The following is a 21,391-nucleotide window of genomic DNA, read 5'->3' as shown; positions in this document are numbered from 1 at the left end:
GTCATGTGGCACCTTCTCATGACTTACTGGCAAAGAGTTCTTTCACCCTTCTTCCAGGCAAAGTCTCTCCTGCTTCCCAGGCTACACGGCCGAAGGGAGCATCCCAAAGCCGCATGGGCTTCTTCTACCAAAGCTGCAGGGTCTGCACTCTTCCAAAATCGTTTGGCTGTCCTCTCACATGGGTAAGAGGAGGTCCTCACTCTGCCAAAACCACGTGGCTATCTCTCTCACCTCACCAAGAGGGGGTCCTCACTCTGCCCCAAACTGCATGGCTCTCCCCCATGGCTGCCACGTCTGGGTTTAAATCCCTACGCCAGTCCTCCTTTGCAGCCCCATTTCCAACTCCTACAATCAGTTACACCTGCCAGGACTCCCATACCCTCCCAGCTTTACTGGGCTGCCATAGTGAGTCTGGGCAACTGTGACCCCATGGTGTGGTGCCAGTCAACTCCAAGCTGTCACAGGGGTGCTGTAACTCGGGGGACCAGCCCCCAGTTACATCCTGGGTAGAAGCCACTCCCTTCTCCCTGGCTCAAAACTTGGCCACAGCTATTTAACATATCTATGAAACCAGTTAAAGGCTATAGGTATGTTAAATGACCATTCCAGAGGTTAGCTGTGAAACTGTTGCTATGCAAAACAACTCTCAATGGCCCTGCTCCATTTGTCCCTTCCCCCAACTGACACGGGACGGGGGGGGGGGGGGGGGGGGGGGTGGTGAGGACATCTTAATATTTCCTGGACACCCTGAGCTCTGGACCCCATTCCAGATTCTTTTTTGGGGCCCCCCTCTTGGATGCACCCTGTTACACTGTGAAGTAACAATAATTTTTATTAGTGATTCTATTCAAAGATTAATAGAGATCATAACTTCTATTTTTCTTTTACAGGAAAAGTATTTTTTGAAATTTTAGGTCTTAGTCCCAAGTCAGGCAAATCATGATTGCAATGTATGATCTAAGACTGTTTATTCACTTCCTTACATATTTGGTTGATTAGGTTCAAATCTCCTTACTAGTAAATGAGATTAACTGCAACACCATGCTGGTGGATACAACATGTTGTATGTTGTATCCTCAAAATAACCTGTCAAAGCAAATATTATTTTATTCATTCAATAGATGAAGAAGTAAATATTCATCAATATTGAATGCTTTACTCTAAACCCACTTTTAAATGGCTACAGCAAATTCTGCCTCTGTTATGCCATACTGAAGCAGGGTTGCGAGGCTCAGGGTGGGTAGTTCATGCCCAATCCTTGATTAAGAAATAAACCCTTCCCATGTGTTACTCTGTGTGACTGGGGTGGAGCAGGGCTGAGGGCGGGCACGAGAACCTCCCTGCTGCCGGGTGCTGCTCCAGTACAACACATACCCTCAGCAATGCCAATTTCAGAACAGAACTTCTAACTTTGCTTCCTGCCCAGGTAGTGTGTGGAAGAGGTCCTGTGCAGTCTTTCCATCTGCCCACATTTAATGTTCATCTGTCATTTTAACTACCCGAGATTCTGTGTATGTGTGAAATTGTTCAATAATGCTTACTAAATTGATTTTTGCATCCTGCATTCTATATCATGCCAACATTTTATTATAAAAAGAGACACATGAATTTTCTAGCTAAGTTTGGCAGATTGAAAGACAAATATGATTGTTTGTTAGTAGGGGATAGTATTTACCATATAAATGAATAGAGAGATATATTAAATTATAAATGAACAGAGAGATGTATTAAATTTTTTAAAAGAATGTTTGTATCTGTCAAGAAATATGAGATGATAGATTTTGTGTGGAATTGTGGGTGTTCCTGCCTCTACACCGTTGAAATAATAAGTACCACTTGGAACATGAGAAAAGACTAAGAATTGTCTGCAAAGTTCCAGAGAGCAACGTGTTGCAGGAGTTCCTTATTTCCCATGCAACTGAGTGTATGTGTAATTTCCTGCTCAGGCAAAACAGACACATGCAAAGAACTTGTATTATACAAAGTTGGGCTAGTTAATATTTTTACATTCAAAATCTTGAGAAAGAGTTGAGATTAGGAAGGACATATTTAAATATAACTAGCAACTACCATATATCCTGTAAAATGTGAAGCATTCCAGAGTTACAGATTTATTCTACATATTTATATAAATTTAGACACAGCTTTAAAGTAGCTAAAGGAATAGACACTAAGGAATGGTACAACAGGCTTTATTTCAGATGTGTGTTTTTCTTTTTTCAGTTTCTCCAATTATCTACAATTTGAAAAGATTCCGAGGAAAGTGATATATTTTTCTTAGTGTTTTAGACCATGTTCTCCTTAGCTTCCATAATGCTGAGCATCAGCACAGTCTCTGTGAAGGGCTCTCAGCCTTCCCAGACTCACTCCCATGGGACTGCTGAGGCAATCCAGCAGCATTCAAGGCTCACCCTGGGCACGGGGGGCACACACACAGGGGGAACATGGTCCTGATGCCTCACGTCCTGCCTGTCCTAAATGAGGAAAAGGAAGAGCAGGCATTCCAAAATAAAGGTTTTGAGGATTGTCTAGCTTTTTCCTGGCCTCTCTTTGCACCTTTCTCCCAGCCCTGACACTGTTCATTGAGTCCTGTATGAGCTTCTCAATAAAGATGACACCATTACTATTTGATTACAGAAGTCCCCAGCTTTTTGTTTCTTGGAAACTCTGAGATGTGTCTGGGTGAGAGCTGCTAGAAAAGAGAAGAAAGTTAATGTTTGTAGCAAAATCATTAAGCAAAACTGAGAATGTATTTCAGATCAGGGTTAGATGTCTCCTTGATGGAGACCACTGTCTTAAGTTAATTATATTTATTTAATAGTAACTTCATTGAGATGAAATTTATATCACATAAAATTTATAATTTACAATTCACTGTAAAAAGTACATAATTCATTGGTTTTCATATTCACAGAATCGTGCAACCATTACTATCTAATTCCAGAACATTTTTATGACCCCATAAAGAAACCCTATGCCCATTAGCCCCTGAAAACACTAATCTGCTTTCTGCCTCATGGATTTGCATACACTAAACATTTCGTGTAAATGGAAACATACAATCTGTGGCCTTTTGTGCTTGGCTGCTTTCACTCGGCATCGTGTTTTCAGGATTCATCTCTATTGTGGTCTGTCAGTACGTCGTTCCTGTTTACAGCTGCCTGATGCTCCACTGTGCCAGGTTTATTTATCCATTCATCAGCTGACAGACATTTGGGTTGTTTCCATTTTCTGGTTATCATGAGTAATACTGCTGTGAATAGTCATATACAATTTTTGCATGAACCATAAGTTTTTAGTTTTCTTGGGTAGGATTGCTGGATCAGTCCAAAAGTTTGGATTGCTGCCAAACTTTTCCAAAGTCACTGCCCCAGTGATACATTTTAATCATGGGTTATCTGGTCTTGTTAGGGTCTCAAGGTTTCAGTGCCTTCTGTGAATTAGCGATCTTCTGGGGCATTTAGTAATGTCTGTTCTAGTAAACCAAACCTTTGAGGGAAATGCATTTGAGTATTAAGGTAAATGTTTAATTCATTCAAGGTTGTCTTTGTGTGTATAAGGATGACATTAACTGATATTAAGTGACATAAACTACCTTCTGGAAGACATTCTGTTTTTCTTAAATTATGTCTAAACTCTATTTCCAACTAGCAAAGAGCCTGATGTTACATTAATTAAATGAATGAGTAATATTAGGTGAAAGAAAATTTGGTGGAAGCCATAGATTTCTTAAAAATGAAGCCTTATGAAAAATGTTCAAATGAAAGCACTGAGGGACAACTTGCTATGTAGGAGGTACTAGGGTAGTTTATGACCTCACTGTGCAGTACCAGAAGGTGAGACTGGAAGAGTGGTTGTGTAGCCCTGTTAGCACAGACCCGTGCACCTCCCCTCTTTCATCCAAGGGTTAAGCACCTCTTTAGTGCCAGACCCTCCTCTGGGCATGAAGGAGTCCATGGAGAACAGCCACAGAGCCTGCTCTCAAGAGGCTACCATTCTTCCAAGGATACAAGCCACAGTAACCACACAATCCCATTTCAGATGGCACGCCCTAGGAAGAGAATATGAGGTAGGGTTCCTGGGTAGGCAGGAGCAACTTCAGACTGACAGTAAAGACCCCATGGTCCTGCAGGGAGACAGTCCCACACGTGCACAGCTCATGCTTCAGAGTGGACTCCAACACAGCGTGGGCTGTTGCACCCAGCTTCACACCTAAGGCAATGCTGTGAGCCACTACCATCCCCAGTCCCACCCCAGCAGCAGGTTATCCTCATGAATAAACAGCCTACTATATGATGAAAGCACTGTCCTGGCCATAGTTCAGTTGGTTAGACCATCGTCCCGATACACCAAGCTTGCAGCATTCAGTTCCCAGTCAAGGCACATGTAAGAATCAACCAGTGAATGCAGCAGTAAGTGGAACAACAAATCAATGTTTCTCCTCTCTCTTCTTCTTCTTCCTCTTCCTCTTCTTCCTCCCCCTCCCTCCTTCTTTCTTCTCCTCGTCCTCCTTTTCCTTCTTCTCCTTCTTTCTCCTCCCTCTCTCTCAAATCACTAAATTTTTTTTAAAAAATGTAATGATGAAAAAGCACTATGTAACCCTGAAGATACTTGACAGTCCCTCAGAAGAAAAAAGGCTGGGAAAAGGAGATAGTCTTTTTTTAAATATTGCATTCATTTTGGGTCTAGGAAGTGTGCAGTGATGGTTTAACATTTCCTTATTCTCTGAGCATTTCACCTGTACCAAATGAGACTAGTCATGGTTAGTCAGAAAGGTGAACTGTGCAATGTGACTTAGACACTCTTGCTTTTCTTTAAAGAGAGAGGATACTTTGTTCCAGTCTTCTTTCCCCTGTAGCATAATTCATTCTATTACTGATGGTTCTTCTCTCTTCTTTGGTTACTTATAAATTTTTCAATGATTTCTTTGACTTTCTAGTTTCGCTTTTTTCTCTCCAGACTCCCATTCAACTGTAGCCTCCCTCAGCCTAGCCGAGAAACACCTTGGGGATAAGCCCAGCGTCCCCAAGTGTACGTGCAGACACCCCCTACCCCAGCAGTCCCAGCACTACCTCCTCAGAACAGACCAAGGCACCGTGGCCGTGAGGCTGTGCTCAGCTGCTCTTCAGCACAGCTCTGCCAGGGCTCTCCTATTACCATTCTCACTTCCAGGCTCTCCAAGGAGGCTGTGATACCCTGCAGCAAACAAGAAATAACTTTTACCCAAAGGATACCTGTCTTGAGAAAGTTGTAAAATGTCAGCAGTTTTTCTGCAATAGTTTGACCTGGAGTTGGCTCCAGCCTCTCGCTCCTGGTAGCGGCCCCTAGAACCTCTGTGCTCTCCCACAGCATGCTGTGTGCACGGCACGACCCTTCGTGGGGCAGACTGACACTGCCTTGCCAGCCTTGCGGTGGGCAGTGGAGGGCGTGTGGTGGCTATAAGGTCTCTGCAGCAATACTTTTTATCTCTCTGAGGCTAAACTACTCTGTGTTGCTAGAAAGTGTAACCTTGAGCCAAGTCAGTTAACTTGCTATGATTTTTATCTGCACAAATAGGGTTAGCATGAAACTTAAATGTTGTATGTGTAAAATGCTTAAAAGTCCTTGGCCCATAATAAAATTCTAAGTAATCATTAGTAGCTGTTGTTATTCTCATATCTGGATTTCCAAGAGTTAATATTTTCCCAGAAAAGAGGATTTTTGGGTTTTTCTAGGACTTCTAGGGTGATTTTGAACACACATAAATACTGTTTCATTCTTAAATATTTTCTGTATAACCATTGTGATGACTGTATATTTCATTGTGCTAACGTATTATAATTTAATGAACAATCTCCTTTCTGTTATTTTGAGTCAGGTCTGAAGGTGTGTGTGAGAGAGAGATACTCTTTTCCATCTGAATTGCCACTTATTCTGAATGGTGGCTCCTTGGCATTAGGGCTGGTGTCTGTTAAGCAGATCTACCTATGACCAGCTCATTGACCAGGTACTTAATAATTGACTTTTAGTGATGAATACTTTTGATAGTATCTTCTCTTTTTCCAGGACAGCTGGACTTTTCAGTTTGATTGACACTCTGTGGCCTCCATTGATGCCTCCGAAAGCACCAGGCCACAGCCAGGCCTGTGAAGAGGTAACCTCAGCATTCAAGGAACTCTCCCCTGGTCACCACCAGATGAGCCAGGACCCAAATTCAGACCCACTCACATTCCGAAGTCCAAGCTCTGGTTGCTTTTCTTGCTGGGCTGTAATATTCTTGAGGTTATTTGTGGTGGTGTTTTTAAACCATAATCATTAGGGTCAACAATTAGGGTCTTAGCCTCATACTATACAAGACACAGAGCACCCCCCCAACCGTTTCAAATGACCACTTAGAGCAGAAACTCAAATAACCTAATAAACAGAATCCATGGACATTCATACAGCCACCAGGCTAACCAGGAACTTCCATTTTCCTGCCTCATCAAATTGTTTATGGAAGTTGCTCACAAGTAGCAAAATTGACTAGATAAAACATGTCCACTCTTCTCCACCTTGAACCTTGTCCACCAGGCTGGCCAGTACTTCCTTGAGCCATAGTTCCCAAAGCTGGAAGTTGGGGGTCATCTTATTTGTGTAGCAACTGACACCTTAACAAAGTGCTAAGACTATGACTCTGTATAGTACTAAATAGACCAGCAAAATTGTTGTCCAAAATGCCCATTTCCAATTTTTAAAAAAAATCTGTGGCACATTTACACAATGGAATACTATTTAGCCATATAAAACAAGGAAATCTGAGAGTTCTGGCCAAGATAGAGGCGTAAGTAGAAACCCTTCACTTCCTTACACAAGCAAAAGGAGGATAACAACCAATCTAAAATCAGTACACAACCAGAAGTGCCAGAAAAATCAAACTGCATTGAGCTCCAACAACCAAAGAATTAAAGAAATAGTCATCCTAAACAACCAGACCAGTAAGAACCCCTGACAAGGCCGCAAACTGCACATGTGGGGCCAGCTGACGAAAAAACCTGGGCGAGCCAGCGGGCCATGCGGGCAGGGCCGGCGGAAGGTGAAACAGACTCAGAGTTGACTGTGGACCATGACAGTTGCCCTGTGGGAGAAACTCCCAGTCTCACATAAGAGTCCCTTGGAAAGCAGGCTAGAGATGAGCAGGCGGGCAGCATGGTTCCCTCTCTGGCCCCTCCCACACAGGCAGCACTGTGGCACAGCAAAGAAGGTTGCCCTGCCCTGGCAACTACCTAAGGCCCCGCCCCCTTACAACTTAACAGGTGCACTGAGACAAAGAAATATGGTCCAAATGAAAGAACAGAGCAAAACTTCACAAAGAGAGCTAAGCAGTGAGGAGATAGACAACCTATCGATGGAGAATTTAAAGCCCTGGTAATCAAAATGCTCATAGAACTGATTGAGGTTGGTCGAAAAATGAAAAAAAAAATGGTAGATACCCAAAGTGAAATACAGCAAAATATTCGGGGAACCAACAGTGACAGGAAGGAAACCAGGATTCAAAGCAATGATTTGGAAAAATGAACATCCAATCAGAACAGAATGAAGAAACAAGAATTCAACAAAGTGAAGAGAGACTTAGGAATCTCTGGGACAACCTGAAAAGTTCCAATATCTGAATTATAGGGGTGCCAGAAGGAGAACAACAGCAAGAAATTGAAAACTTATTTGAACAAATAATGAAGGAAAACTTCCCCAATCTGGTGAAGGAATCAGACTTCCAGGAAGCCCAGAGAGTCCCAAAGGAGTTGGACCCAAAGAGGAACACACCAAGGCACATCATCATTAAGTTACCCAAGTTTAAAGATAGAGAATCCTAAAAGCAGCAAGAGGAAGGGAGAGAGTTACTTACAAAGGAGTACCCATAAGGCTGTAAGTCGATTTCTCAAAACAAACCTTGCAGGCAGCAAAGAGCTGAAAAGAAGTATTTGAAGTCATTAAAGGCAAGGACCTACATCCAAGATTAATCTATACAACAAAGCTTTCATTTAAAATGGAAAGGCAGATAAAGTGCTTCCCAGATAAGGTATAGTTTAAGGAGTTCATCATCACCACGCCATTATTTTATGAAATGTTAATGGGACTTAGAAAAAGAAGATCAGAAATATGAACAATAAAATGACAACTCACAACTATCAACAAATGAACCTAAAAGAAAAGAAAAACAATAAAAACAAAAACTAAGCAAACAACCAGAAGAGGAACAGAATCAGAGAACTGGACATCATGTGGAGGGTTTTCAGTGGGGAGGGGGAAGGGAGGAATGGGGGGAAATGTACAGGGAAGAAGAAACATAATTAGTGGGCATAAAGTACACAGAGCGATAAAAATAGTATAGAAACAACAACTTATATGTAGAACCCATGGACATGAACTAAAGGGGAGGAATGCTGTAGGGTTTGGGGGAGCAGGGCAGAGTGGGGATAAAGGGGGGAAAATTGTAATAGCATAATTAATAAAAATTACTTTAAAAAAAGGGTAAGGAAATCTTACCCTTTGTGACAGCATGGTTGGACCTGGAGAGCATAATGCTAAGTGAAATAAGTCAGAGAAAGACAAATACCATATGATTTCATTTATATGTGTAATGAACAAAACGGACTAACAAGCAAAATAGAGACAGACTCAGAGAGAGAGAGCAGGCTGACAGTCGTCTGGGCCAGTGCTGGGCTGGGGTGGCTGGGGTGGAGGGATTAAGGGGAAAAAAAGACAACAGTATGGCTATTACCAGAGGGAAAGGGAGTTGGGAGGAAGAAGAAGAGGGTAAAGGGGTTCTAAATGGTGATGGAAGGAGACTTGAGTTGGGGTGGTGAACACACAATACAGTATACAGATGATAGAACTGTACACCTGAAACCGATACAATTTTATTACCCAGTGTCACCACAATAAATTTAATTTTTTTAGAAAGCCCATTTCTAGATTAGTTGAAAGGAAGAATGATGTTTTCTTCTCATCATAAATGATGTTTTCAGTATATTCTGAACAATAAATTTCTAAAATGAAATCTTGAATTGGGAATAAATTTAAAAGCACAAGTTTTTATACTTGGTTTTTAAGAAAAACAACATAATCTTATTTCTTACATAGAAATTTATGAGCCTTGCAGAGATATTATGCACCTATGAGTAAATATGTATATATTAAGGACTCAATTTTATACTTGATTCTTTTAACAATACATTCACATTCTACATCTGCCTTCATTTCAAACAGGTAAAAAGTCACCTTCCTCTTCCTAGCTTCTGTTATATCCTCACTGCTCATCCAAATCTGGGACAAATTGATATAATTGAAGATCCCATTTCTAAACTGTACAAACCTCCAATTCCTCGCTTATTAAGAGAAATTCTCCAGGTAATGCCTTTGTTTTTAACAAATTCTTAAATTACTTGTTTCTGTATTTGCATGTTTTGTGTGATGTTATTAATCTTTTTCAATGCCTTTCCAGACTGATGATCTTGGTACCCGTTGCAGTTTCTATGCCAGAGTGATTTATCAAAGACCACTGGTAATCTCTTCATCTCTCTTTTCCTTCTTCCTCTTCCTCTTCTTTTACTTCTTCCTCTTCCTCTCCCCCTTCTTCTCCCTCTCTCTCTCATAACATGTTTAATGCATAAGGTGTTATAAAATTTATTAAACGATTGTTCATCTCTCTTGGAAACTAATGGAGTACCAAAATATAAAAGTATTTTAAACATCCAGTTATGCATGCTCTGTTCTAAAGAGGTAATAAATCCATTTCTTGAGCAGGTGTGGTTTGCCAACCACTATGTTAAGTACTGAGGTATAAACTGACCTGGGGGTAATCCTACTCTAGAAGATTCTCAGTCTAGTAACCCTAGTTCCTTTTGGACACATAGGCACATAGTAGAAAAGAAAGAGAAGCTGATATCTCAGTAATGTGGTGAAGTAGGAATGTCGGGTTGAGCTCAGCCACTTCTCAGAACTAACTGTTCAGCAGTTCTGAAAGCCTTAAACTCCTGGAGAAAATCCTGTGGTCCCTGGGAGGGCCTGGGCAGTTCTAGGTAGTGGCAGCCTAGTGGAGCATGCTGTTTGCTTCCTTGCTGTTCAACAAATCACCTAAGAATAGACAAGAGAAAGAGATGTTTTTGCCAAGTTTTACATATGATATAAGTTGCACAGGAAACCTCTGTTGGACCTTAACTAATAGAGGAACATCCGTGTCTCAGTCACCTGAGAGATGGAACATCCCATTATTCAGCCCCTGTTTTTCTTTCTTGTTCACCTTTTAGTCATTTGAAAGCTAATTGGTGCCTCTTCCAAGGAATAAGAGAGTTACTGATATTAGTCATTCAACAGTGCTCCTTGTGAGCTATCCCTGCATCTGGCTCAATAGCAATGAGGACTGGCTCCGTCGAGATCAAGGTCTGGTCCCCTGATAAATCTCCGACTTTCTGAGTTTGAGGCAGACTGAAGGTTGACTGTACACACCTATTATTCCTATTATTCTAAAGTTAATTCCAAATTGTGGGACTGGGACATAAGGCAGTGGTTCACTGTGCAGCTGCTGTTTAGGCTGCAGGTAGAATGCTGACCTCAGGGACAGTAACAGCAATCTCATGGTGGTTATGTCACATGTTCTTGCTCACAGAACTTAATCCACCCACAGCCTTGCAACTGAGACCAGAGGTGAAAGATAAAGAAAGTGGGTGTCAAGTACTCACACCATGACCAGACCTCAACCACCCACCCCACTGGGAGCCCTAGGGCAAGACAAACTATAGGCCATCTGGTCCCTTCCTGTTCCAAGTTTCCCAAAGAGAAATAGGCTCCTATCAGTTCAAGTACAGCCTGCCTGCAACCATGCCTTTCAGTGGACTGTGTACCATCGGATTGGTAATACTTAGGAAACAGTCAAGGATTCCGAACCCAATTGAACATATTATGCAATTCACTAAAATTCTTTATACCTCCTGTTTTCTGCTTTTGTGGGAAAGAAAATCACCAAGAATCAACTTCCTCTGGGAGGAGATGAAGTAAGCTAAGTCCTGGACCCCCTTTGTGGTTAAGCAGACACATTCTGTAGTGCAAGTTGACTTTTAGAATAGCACCATGAGTCACTGAAAGAACCTGAGTTATCAAAAAAGATTTGGTTGTATTAATATTATACTAATGACTAAGTCATGAAAAGTATTTTTGTACATAACTTTTGTTTTGATTATTCAAAAATTTTGGGTGCTCAATAGATTGCAAAAATATATATAGGGAGTTCCTATGCACCCTCCCCTACACCAACCCACAGTAACCATGGTACAACATCAAAGCCAAGACTGATATTGGCAGAATTCATGGAGCTTGTTCAGATCTCACCATTCATACATGTGTGCATGTGTATGTGTAACTTTTATCAGTTTTGTCACATGTGTAGCCTTGCATAATGTCCACCACAATCAGTATGCCCAGCTGCACCACAGACTTTGTAATGTTCCCATTATGGCCACACCCACACCCATCATCATCCCCTCACCCCTGGCAACCACTGATCTGTTCTCATCATTGCGGTTATGTTATTTTATGATGGTTACAGAAACAGAAACATACAGTATAGAGGGGTGGGTAAAAGTAGGTTTGTAGCAGTCATAATACAAATAAATAATATAATAAATAATAATACAGAAATAAACTCTGTGTTCCACATACTCACAACTGTAAACTACTTTTGCACACTCCTGTATATCAGTATTCATTTCCTAAGCCTAATGTGGAAAGTGCCAAGAACTAGATCACTTAAAACGACTGAAAAGTATTGTCTCATGCTTCTGGAGGCTAAAAGTCTGAAGTCAAGGTATGGGTATGACTGTGCTTCCTATGACAGTTCTAGGGGTCATTCCTTTCTTTCCTCTTCCAACTTCTGTTGTTTGCTGGCAATCCTTGACCTTCCTTGGCTTTAGATGCATCACTCCAGTCCCATGGCCATCTTTACTCTGTGTCATCACAAGGTCTTCCCTCTGTGTCCAAATTTCCCCTTATATAAGAACATGTGTTACATTGGATGCCCTATAATAATGCTTCAACATGGTTAAATTAAGAAGTTTGTTTGCATCTGTCTATCCTTTTGGTGAAATGCTCATAAATGTCTTTTGCCCATTTTCTGTTTGGATCATTTGTTTATTGTTGAGTTTTTAAAGTTCTTTATATATTTTATATACAAAGCCTTTGTCAGATAAATGGTTTGTAAATATATCTCAGGATCTGTAATTTGTTCTTTCATACTTTCAGCAGGGGTGTTTGTTGGGCAAAAATTTCTAATTTTTATGTGGTCAAATGTATGAACTTTTTTTTTTTTAGGGATCCTACTTTTGTTGTCAAGTTTAAGATAAGTCAAGTCTCTTTGCCTAGTGCTAGATCCCAAAGTTCATCTTTTCTAGAAGATTTATAATTTTACATTAAGTCTATGATACATTTTGAATTGGTTTTTGTATGAAGTATGTCATTTAGATCAAGGTTCATTCTTTTGCCAGTGGATGTCCACTTGTTCCACTGTTTGTCTGTTGATAGGCTATTCTTCCTTCATTAAGTAGCTTTCTCAACTTTGTCAAAAATTAATAGAGTATTTTTGTGTAGAAGAGATTGTTTTTAATAAAACTTTAGCAGTAAGATTGATAGTACTGGTATGAATTAATTGGATTTTTGTGTGTTTTTTGTAACTAAAAATGCAGGTTTGGCTTTCTGCCACAAAAGCCAAATTTGTGAGGCAGGTGCTGGTGCAAAAGGAGCAAGGGTTTATCAGGTGTCATGTGACCTGGAAGAATGGCAAGCCAACAGTTCTTACAGGGATAGGTCAGAGAGAGCTTTTTTCCCCTTCCTGGCTTTTGGAATACTCAGGCCCTGTAGCTTTTGGCTTCATGTATGAACCTCCCCCTGTGCCATCTTGGCCAATGGGAGAGACTGCCCAGGGCTCTAATTGTCTGTGGCAACATTTTTAAATCATTTTTTATTGTTTTTTATTACAGCTCTATGGCAATATTTTTACAGAGGATATTATTATTACTGACTTTGTTCATAACCCAATGATAAAGATGATTTGATATCTTTTGGTTCCATTAAGACGTTTAAAAAGAGACAATAAGCTAAATCCAGGCTATTTACAAAGAGTATCAAAAATCTTTGAAGACTATCAGAAAAACTCAACTTCAAATAATCTTGTGGAAATAAATCTTTACCCCTCTTGACATATCTACCATTTTTTAAATATGATTTTGTCATTTGTTCCTAAAAAATTCTTTATAACTCCAATGTGTTAAGACTCTTTATAACACCAATGTCCAGTATAGAATCATGTATTGCATTAATTGTCATGACTCATTCATCCCTTGAAATGGAACATTTCATCATCTTTGCTTATCTTTTAGGACTTTGATATTTTACAAAAATAGGGGCCAGTTACCTAATTGAATGTCCCTCCATTTATTTTTGCCTTATCTCATGAATGCATTCATATTATGCATTTTTGACAGGAACACCACATGAAAATACCATGTTCATATAAGAAGGCATGTGGTCAATTTGTCCAGCGTTGTGATATTTTATCAATTGATAAAGATGTTATTTTCCAGGTTTCTCCACTCTAAAGTTAACTGATAAATATTTCATACTAATAACAGTCTAACAAATATTTTGCAGGAAGATACATTGAGACTATATAAATATCTATGTCTTATCAATATCTTATGTCTTATGTCTTTTACCCACTTGTTTTAACACCCATATGATTCTTGCCTGAATTATTACTCTGTTAGTGGCCAAATGGTAATTTTCTAATTCCAGCATTCTCCTACATTTAAGACTTAGCATTTGGTTATAATTAGAATCTTTTCATTTCCCTGATTTATTTATGTATTCACTTATTTATATCAGTGCAGATCAGTGGATTGTAACTTTTACTGTAGTTTATTTTAAGACCCAAACTTTGCCAGATTCAAGCTAGCTCCTGTGTCCTTTGGATAAAATCCTCCGTTGAGTACTTCCTTATTTTCTGACACAATAAGATGTTTCAAACTAATCTTGTGGTTTTTGTGCCCTGGTTGGTTTTAAAGGAGAATGGATTTTTTTTTTCTTGAGAATGACATAAGGCAAGATCTGGGTGCTTATGTGGGCTCAGTACTACTGGGATGTCATTGGCCCTCTCACTGGACAGAGCAAGGAGGTATATATGGGTAAAGTCATGCACACATAAATACAAATCCATATCTATTTCTTTATATCTATCCATCTATCTCTGTTGTGATTTTACATCAATATCTCCAACTGTAGACTCTTATGACTGTAGACTCTTATCTCAGAATTGACTCTAGAGTTTTCTATTTCCATATTTATTCAACAATGAGAAACATGGCACTCACTTTGCTCGATTTAGCTTACTCTGATTTCCTGTATATAATCAACCTCCCAACCATGTGAGCTGCCTCCTCCATGCAACCCACAGCTCCTGACCATTCAAGTCACCTTCTCTGTCCAGTCCTCTCCATTAGCCATGTGGAGTCCTCATCCTAATCACACCATCCACGCCAGCAAAGCCAGATGAACCTCACGCCAACCATGTTCTCATGGCCCACCCCCTGCTGACCACCAAGGTCTTCCCAGCCAAGTCCTTGGCCCCATTTCCATCTACTGAATCCTAAATTCTGATCAACGATAAGGGGCAGGATGCCATTTTAATGAACTTGAGAAAGCATTATAACATTTGCAGAAAAGAAAAAATTATAATGAAAAAGAAAATTAAATACTTTTGCAAATCCAACAAATATTTGATAGTTGCTTTATACCAAAATCTGAGGGCACATAACATGTAGTTCTGTTACTGTCAGTTTGGGCTCCTGTAACAAAATACCATAGACTGGGTGGCTTAAACAGCAAACATTTATTTCTTACAGTCTGGAATATGGAAGCCCAAGATCAAAGTGTCGGCATGGTCAGGTTCTTAGGGAGCGCCATCCTCTTGGTTCACAAAAAGACATCTCCTTGTATCTTCTCAATGCAGAGAGCCAAGAGAATAAGCAAGCTCTCTCAGGTCTTTTCTTTTAAGTCACTAATCCCATTATGAGGGCTCTATTCTTGTGACTAATTACCCCACAAAGGCCCCACCTTCCATTACCAATACATTGGAGGTTAGGGCTTCAGCATATTAATTGGAGGGTGGGGTTTGTAAACATTCAGTGATAACATTTTCTAACCCTTAGGAAACCGACATTTAGCAGGAGAGAATGTATATGCACTAAATATTAACATTGTGCTAATTAGCCTTATAGGCGTATGAATGTGGGATCAGGAGGCAAAGAACAATGAATTCTTCCTAAGTCAGAGGACAAGTAGAATAGTTAGTGCCAGGGAAGGGCAGTTGTATGACAGCAAAGGAGCCCTTTAAACAGGTTTAAGGTTGGGGCTCACAGGGCACAGCCATGTCAGTGAGGGCTAGTAACCAAGGCATGAAGTCTGTTGTATGCTTTTAAATATTTGTTGAAATGATGTTAATGTAAATATTAGTCATCTAACGTAATTGCCTTTAAAAATAATTTTGGATATAAGAATAGCTGTTAAATTAATAGTCTTATCTGTGTCTCGTAGCTAAACAGTTTGCTTCTTCTGGAGCAAAGGGAGATTTGGTTGATGGTGACTGATGCCACCCTGCAAGTGCAGGATGAAAATAACTCTGGCTTCCCCAAAACCCTGCCGGTCTGTGTGACCCCCTCATGTGTGCTGGGCCAGGAAATCCTGGAGATGCTCACCGAAGCTGCCCCTCACGTCTTCTTCTTCAGAGATGCTCTCCGAGACCAGGGTATGCTTTCTTCTTCTTGACAGCTTTGATCCAGTGGTGACAGAGATTCTATAAAATGGCTTTGTGGCTTCTAGATGCCTCTGTCTTGCTCTGGAACCACTAGCCCCTTCATTAGGTCTACTGCGGACAAGGCATATGGAGTGGAATAGGCCCATGGAACTGACCCCTGTCATGGCCTCCTGGACAGAACCAGAATCCCTTGCAGTGCTGAGGTATCATTGGTCACTCATGGTTTGTCTGTTGGTGGCACACTTGACAGATGCAGAAACCACTTAAAGCCATTGCCTAAAACATTACTTTTTTAAAACAAAAAGCTACAAATTATAAACATGTGTGCTTAAATCAGTTGGCTCCTTTTTCAAGGAATCAAACTAGGATCCTGCCTCAACTGTATATGTATTTTTTTATTTTATTGAGGTATAATTTGCATACCATAAAATTCACCTCTCTAAATTGAATTTGAATCTAGTACTATGTGTTTTTTCAGCCTAGCACCCTGGCAGCTTGGGGGCCTCCTTTCTGCAAAGTGCATGTGTACTGGCCACAGTGAATGGAGCCACCAGTTGTGCCCCTTGGCCCACATGGCTCCTGGGAGGCTAGCAAAGGACACTGTCTTCACTGGCAGGGTAACTCCCTTCTCTCTTCAGTGGTTCAGTCATCTGAAATGTGTCTGTTCACAGGTCGGATTGTTTGTGTTGAACGCACCGCCCTCTTGCTTCCAAAGCCCATTTTGGGTGTGGCTTCCATGGCTTGCTCCTGTGAGCTGGCTGGCCCTGTGAAGCTCGATGAACTGGATTCTGTTACTCAGGTCAACTCCATTTGCAGCATTCAAGGTGGGTAGTCAGTCTTACTGGAAATGGTATTTATACTTTCTGAAAAGTTACACTTGTCAATGAATATTGGTTGAATGCCTGACATGTTCCAGACATTGGCTACATAAGGAACAAAATCATAAGTTCTTGACTCTCAGATTTATAGTCTGTATAGAAAGATGTAAGTCAGATATGTACACAGCCAAATATGGAAGGACAGCATTCCAGGTGTCCCAGGTGCTTCTTAGTGGCACCTCACCTTGTCACGGAGGCCACTGAAGTCTGTCTAACAACAGGAACCTTTGGCCGAGATCTCAAGAGGAGGAGGGAACTAATTAGGTGAAGGGGTGGGTTCAGGAAGATACCTGGTGGGGAAAAAAATAGGACTTATAAAGGCTGCTGACAGGATAGAGTGGGTGAGCACTGGTCTATAAGGAGGCAAAAGAGGCATCTGGGTAGAGGCAGTGACCTGAGACCAAGCTGGAGGGGCCAGCTCTCCCAGGCGAGTGAGCTGCTCTGTCATCCTGGCAGAGAGACAGCAGTGTCCGATGTCCATCTCTGCAGAGCAGAATGGAGGGGCTAGAGCCTTGGGTAGTAGCCAGTAGAAGGGTGAGCACCAGTCCACAGAATAAATCCAAGAGTAAATTTATTTAAGAGGGAAATTGACATGTTGGATAATGAATTTAGTACAGCGGGTACAAGGCATATGTGGAGGGCAAGAACATTTGTGATAACCTCTAAGATTCTGGCTTAGATGACCAGGAGATGGTAGTCCAATGAAGTAGAACATCGTGAAAGAGCTTTGAGGGGATGATCTTAGTTGTGTTGTGTCTTGGAGAATTGAGAGGAGATGTTTCAGTAGCTGGTTGGATATATGGGTCTGGAGCTAAAAGTAGCATTAATACTTTATTTTTTTAATTTATAAAAATTTTTAGTGATAAAAGTAACACGTGCCCATTGGAACTAGTCAAAGATGAATGAAGAGAAAGGTGATGATCTCCCACCACTCACCCACCATGCTGAGGAGCATACATGCTCTTCAGTTGGAGCATGTATGACTTTGCAAAATGAGATAGTTTGCTACATGTTATTCTGTCTCTTGCTTTCCTCACTTAACTCTCTAGCAGGGATGACCATCAGGTAGTAGATAGAGATCTAACTCAAGATATTAATAGTCTCGTAATATTCCCTCAAATGAACAAATTGTTCCTGCACCGATGGACAATCCAATGTGTTTTTCTCTTCTCTTTTGCAATTAATTATAAACAAGGCTGAAATAAATGTTTTGCCCTACATCAGTTCCTACTGATATCTATATGCAGGAGGATTTCAGGGTCTTGGGGTTCATATATTTTTAAGCATCTTTTTTTAAGGGAGGGAGAAAGAGAAGGAGAGAAACATCTGTGTGTGGTTGCCTCTCACATGCCCACTACCATGGACTTGACCTGCAACCCAGGCGTGTGCCCTGACTGGGAATCGAACCTGTGACCCTTCAGTTCACAGGCCCACCCTCAATCCACTGAACTACACCATCTGGGGTTTTTAAAGCATCTTTACTGAATATAATTGACATCACAATTCACTCACTATTTTCATAGAGTCACAGGGTTGTGCAACCATCACTACAATCTAATTTTGCAACATTGTCATCATTCCAAAAATAAATGCCATACCCATGCTGTCTCCCCATTACTTCTCCCCTTTCCCAAGCCTTCCCTAAACCCTGGTCTTAGGAAAGCACTGATCTCCTTTTTGTCTCTATAGATTTTCCTTTTTGGATATTTATGTGGTCTTTCATGATTGGCTTCTTTTAGTTAGCATAATGGTTTCAGAGTCATCCATGATGTAGCATATATCAGTATTTCATTTTGTTTTTGTTTGAATATCTTAAGTTCTGGGTCTGTATACAGGAATGAAATTGCTAGGTCATATGGTAACCCTGTGTTTAAACTTATAATGGAATGCTGAAGTGTTTTTGCAAAGTGGCCACACTATTGGTCTTTGTATCCTTAAAATTAAAAGATAGCCCTGGTCAGGTGGCGCAGCTGGTGGGAGCATTGTCTACACCAAAAGGTTGCAGCAGGTTCAGCCCAGATTGGAACACACACAGGAAGCGCCTGATCAGTGTTTCTCTCTCTCCCCCTCCCTCCTCCTCTCCCCATTTCTCCTTCTCCCCTCTCCCTGCTCCCCTCTCCCTTCTCCCTTCCTCTCTCTCCAAAACCAATAAGCATGTCCTCAGATGAGTATTTTTAAAAAGATGAGCCCTGGCTGGTGTAGTTCAGTAGATTGATTGCTAGCCTGTGAACTAAAGGGTTGCTGGTTCAATTCCCAGTCAGGGCACATGCCTGGATTGTGGGCCAGGTTCCCAGTAGGGGTGTGCAAGAGGCAACCACACATTAATGTTTCTCTCCTTCTCTATCTTCCTCCCTTTTTCTCTCTCCAAAAATAAATAAATCTTTAAAAAATAAAATTTAAAAAAAAAGATATTACTAAATTAATTTCAAAAAAGTATACAAAAATTCACACTTCCAGAAGTAATGTCTCAGAACTCTTGTTTTCTTCACTCCTGCCCACCACTAAATTTCTGAATCTTTTTATGATTTTTATGAATAGCAAAATTAATGACCCCACTGTTGCTTTAATTTACATTTCTGTCTGCTTGTGAGACTGAGTACTTGTTCATTATATTGAGGCCATTTTGATTATTTTCTCTTCTGTGCATCTTCTTGTAAAGTTAGTACCAAAACATACCTTAGATTGTGATTGGATGAGGAGAGGTGAGAGCACTATATAGCCTAGTGGTCCTGAGGAAAGTAGACTAACAAGTCACCTGTCATCTGGGTCCTCTATTTTCTCATCTGTAAAACGGCTAAGAGAATCAACTTTAAAGCGTTGTTGAGGATTAAATAAGATAATGCATGTGAGGCTTTTGGGGCTTAAAGCACTCACAGACTAGTGGAGAAGCTAGATATCTTAATGTTTCCATTGCAACAGATGGGGATGGCTGGCTGAGGGCTTGGAGGGCTAGAGCAAACAGTGGATGGGTGGCCTTGGGATCATTAGGATTTTCCAGACAGGTGGGTGGGCATATGGGAAGCCCACAGAGGTGCCTAGAGCACTTATAAAAGCTTTATGTGCTGGAGGAGAGGTATGGTGACCATGGGACAGGGCTGGATCTGTATAGCTTTGCTTTCCCCAGCCATGCTAAAGGGGCTATAGGATAAACTTTCTTTCTTAAGTAAAGCGACGCTGTGAGCATCACAGATAGACTATGGTCCTGAGCAGGGACTGGTTGTTGGCAGGAAGATGAATTGCACAGACCCAGAATTGTGGAAGCTGAACAGATTCTGCAGACTGCATGCAGTGACTCCTCCTGGCCCACCTGCACAGTGTACCTGGGCAGGCAGCTGGGCTGTGAGGAAAGCATGCAGCGTGGACAGGCGCCTCATGGCTAATACACTGCATGCTCCTCAAGAGCTTGTCCACAGCCTACCACCCTAGAGACTTCCCTTCCACCCTCATTCTGCTTGTTGGTTGCTACCTGTTCTCCTCCCATCTGCTCAACTCTCTCAAGGCCCAGGATTGGTCATGGGCTGAAAGGAGAGAGAAGGATGATGGAGCAGCTCCCCAGCATTTTCTCTGCCCCACATCTAAAAGTCACTGCCATACCCCACACTAGTTAGGTCGAATGGGAGCCTATTATAAGAACTATTATAAAAATCAGCATGACCTACAGCATGATATTATGAGAAAATATGTACCTGAAGAGCTGGCTTTCCCAGAGGTAGCTAACCCATCTTTATAAACTCGGTCTTAACTATGTCCAGTGGGTACCACAAAGATGTAAAAAGAGGAAAATAATTTAGATACTTGGAGAGAGAGAAGACCTGATTTTTTTCTAGATTCTAAAGAACTTCATACTTTTTAAAGAAATAATCTAACTTCCGCCAAGATGTAGGCATAGGTGGAGACACCATGCTTTCTCACACAACCAAGTTTAGAGACAACAAAATATTACAACAGAAAACACAGCCAGAACACAGAAAATTGAACTTTTCAGAAGACTGATAACAACAAATTCTTCAGCCTGACCAGTAAGAGGGGCGAAGCCAGCAGCTGGTGGAGCGGGGTAGCACAGGAAAACTCAGTCAGACACTCAGGTATGTGGATCTCAGGATAGGGTTGCAACAGGCGAACCCAGTGAGCAACCTAGTGAGCCACCCAGTGAGCGACCAGCAGACCCACTGAGGGTGCAGGGCAGCGGGTTGACTGTGGTCGCGCATTCGTGCGCAGATAGACCAGCCAGGGAGTGGGTGGTTAGACATGACCAAGCAGGCCCCAGTGGCGAGAGGCAGCAGAGGGGGCCGCCATTTCCCTGCTCTGACCTCGCCCCCACATACAACATCACAACCCAGCATGGTATTATGAGAAAATATGTACCTGAAGAGCTGGCGACCTGGGTGTCCCCGTCCTGGTGAACACCTAAGGCACTGCTCCTCATACTTAACAGGCACAAATAGACCAAAAATGGCTCAAGGAGCTCTCAAAGCCCCAGAGCCCATAAATCTAAGCGACGAAGAAATAGCAAAACTTTCAGATGCACAGTTCAAAACACTGGTGCTCAGGATGCTCACAGAACTGGTGAATTTTAGTCACAAATTAGAGGAACATATGAAAGCTAAACTAATTGAAATGAAGGGAATTGCACAGGAAACCAATAGTGATGAAAAGGAAACTGGGACTCAAATCAAGGGAGTGAACCAGAAGG

The 21,391-nt window shown here is 41.3% G+C and overlaps 1 protein-coding gene across 5 annotated transcripts in view; it reads left to right on the top strand.

The window, feature by feature from the left end:
- SPIDR (scaffold protein involved in DNA repair) overlaps positions 1-21,391 on the top strand; it is a 381,397-nt gene that overhangs the window by 330,278 nt on the left and 29,728 nt on the right. For all 5 annotated transcript variants that reach the window (XM_053660950.1, XM_053660952.1, XM_053660951.1 and 2 more), the window contains 5 exons: positions 6,046-6,133; positions 9,229-9,369; positions 9,464-9,523; positions 15,601-15,811; positions 16,492-16,644. In XM_053660950.1, coding sequence (XP_053516925.1) covers positions 6,046-6,133; positions 9,229-9,369; positions 9,464-9,523; positions 15,601-15,811; positions 16,492-16,644 — 653 coding nt within the window. The remainder of the gene's footprint in view (positions 1-6,045; positions 6,134-9,228; positions 9,370-9,463; positions 9,524-15,600; positions 15,812-16,491; positions 16,645-21,391) is intronic.

This window comes from Artibeus jamaicensis, unplaced genomic scaffold (assembly GCF_021234435.1).
Source record: "Artibeus jamaicensis isolate MK-2021 breed Jamaican fruit bat unplaced genomic scaffold, CSHL_Jam_final scaffold_916, whole genome shotgun sequence".
In the NCBI taxonomy this organism is placed as follows: Eukaryota; Metazoa; Chordata; class Mammalia; order Chiroptera; family Phyllostomidae; genus Artibeus; species Artibeus jamaicensis.
This window is presented reverse-complemented; position numbering and strand designations above follow the sequence as displayed.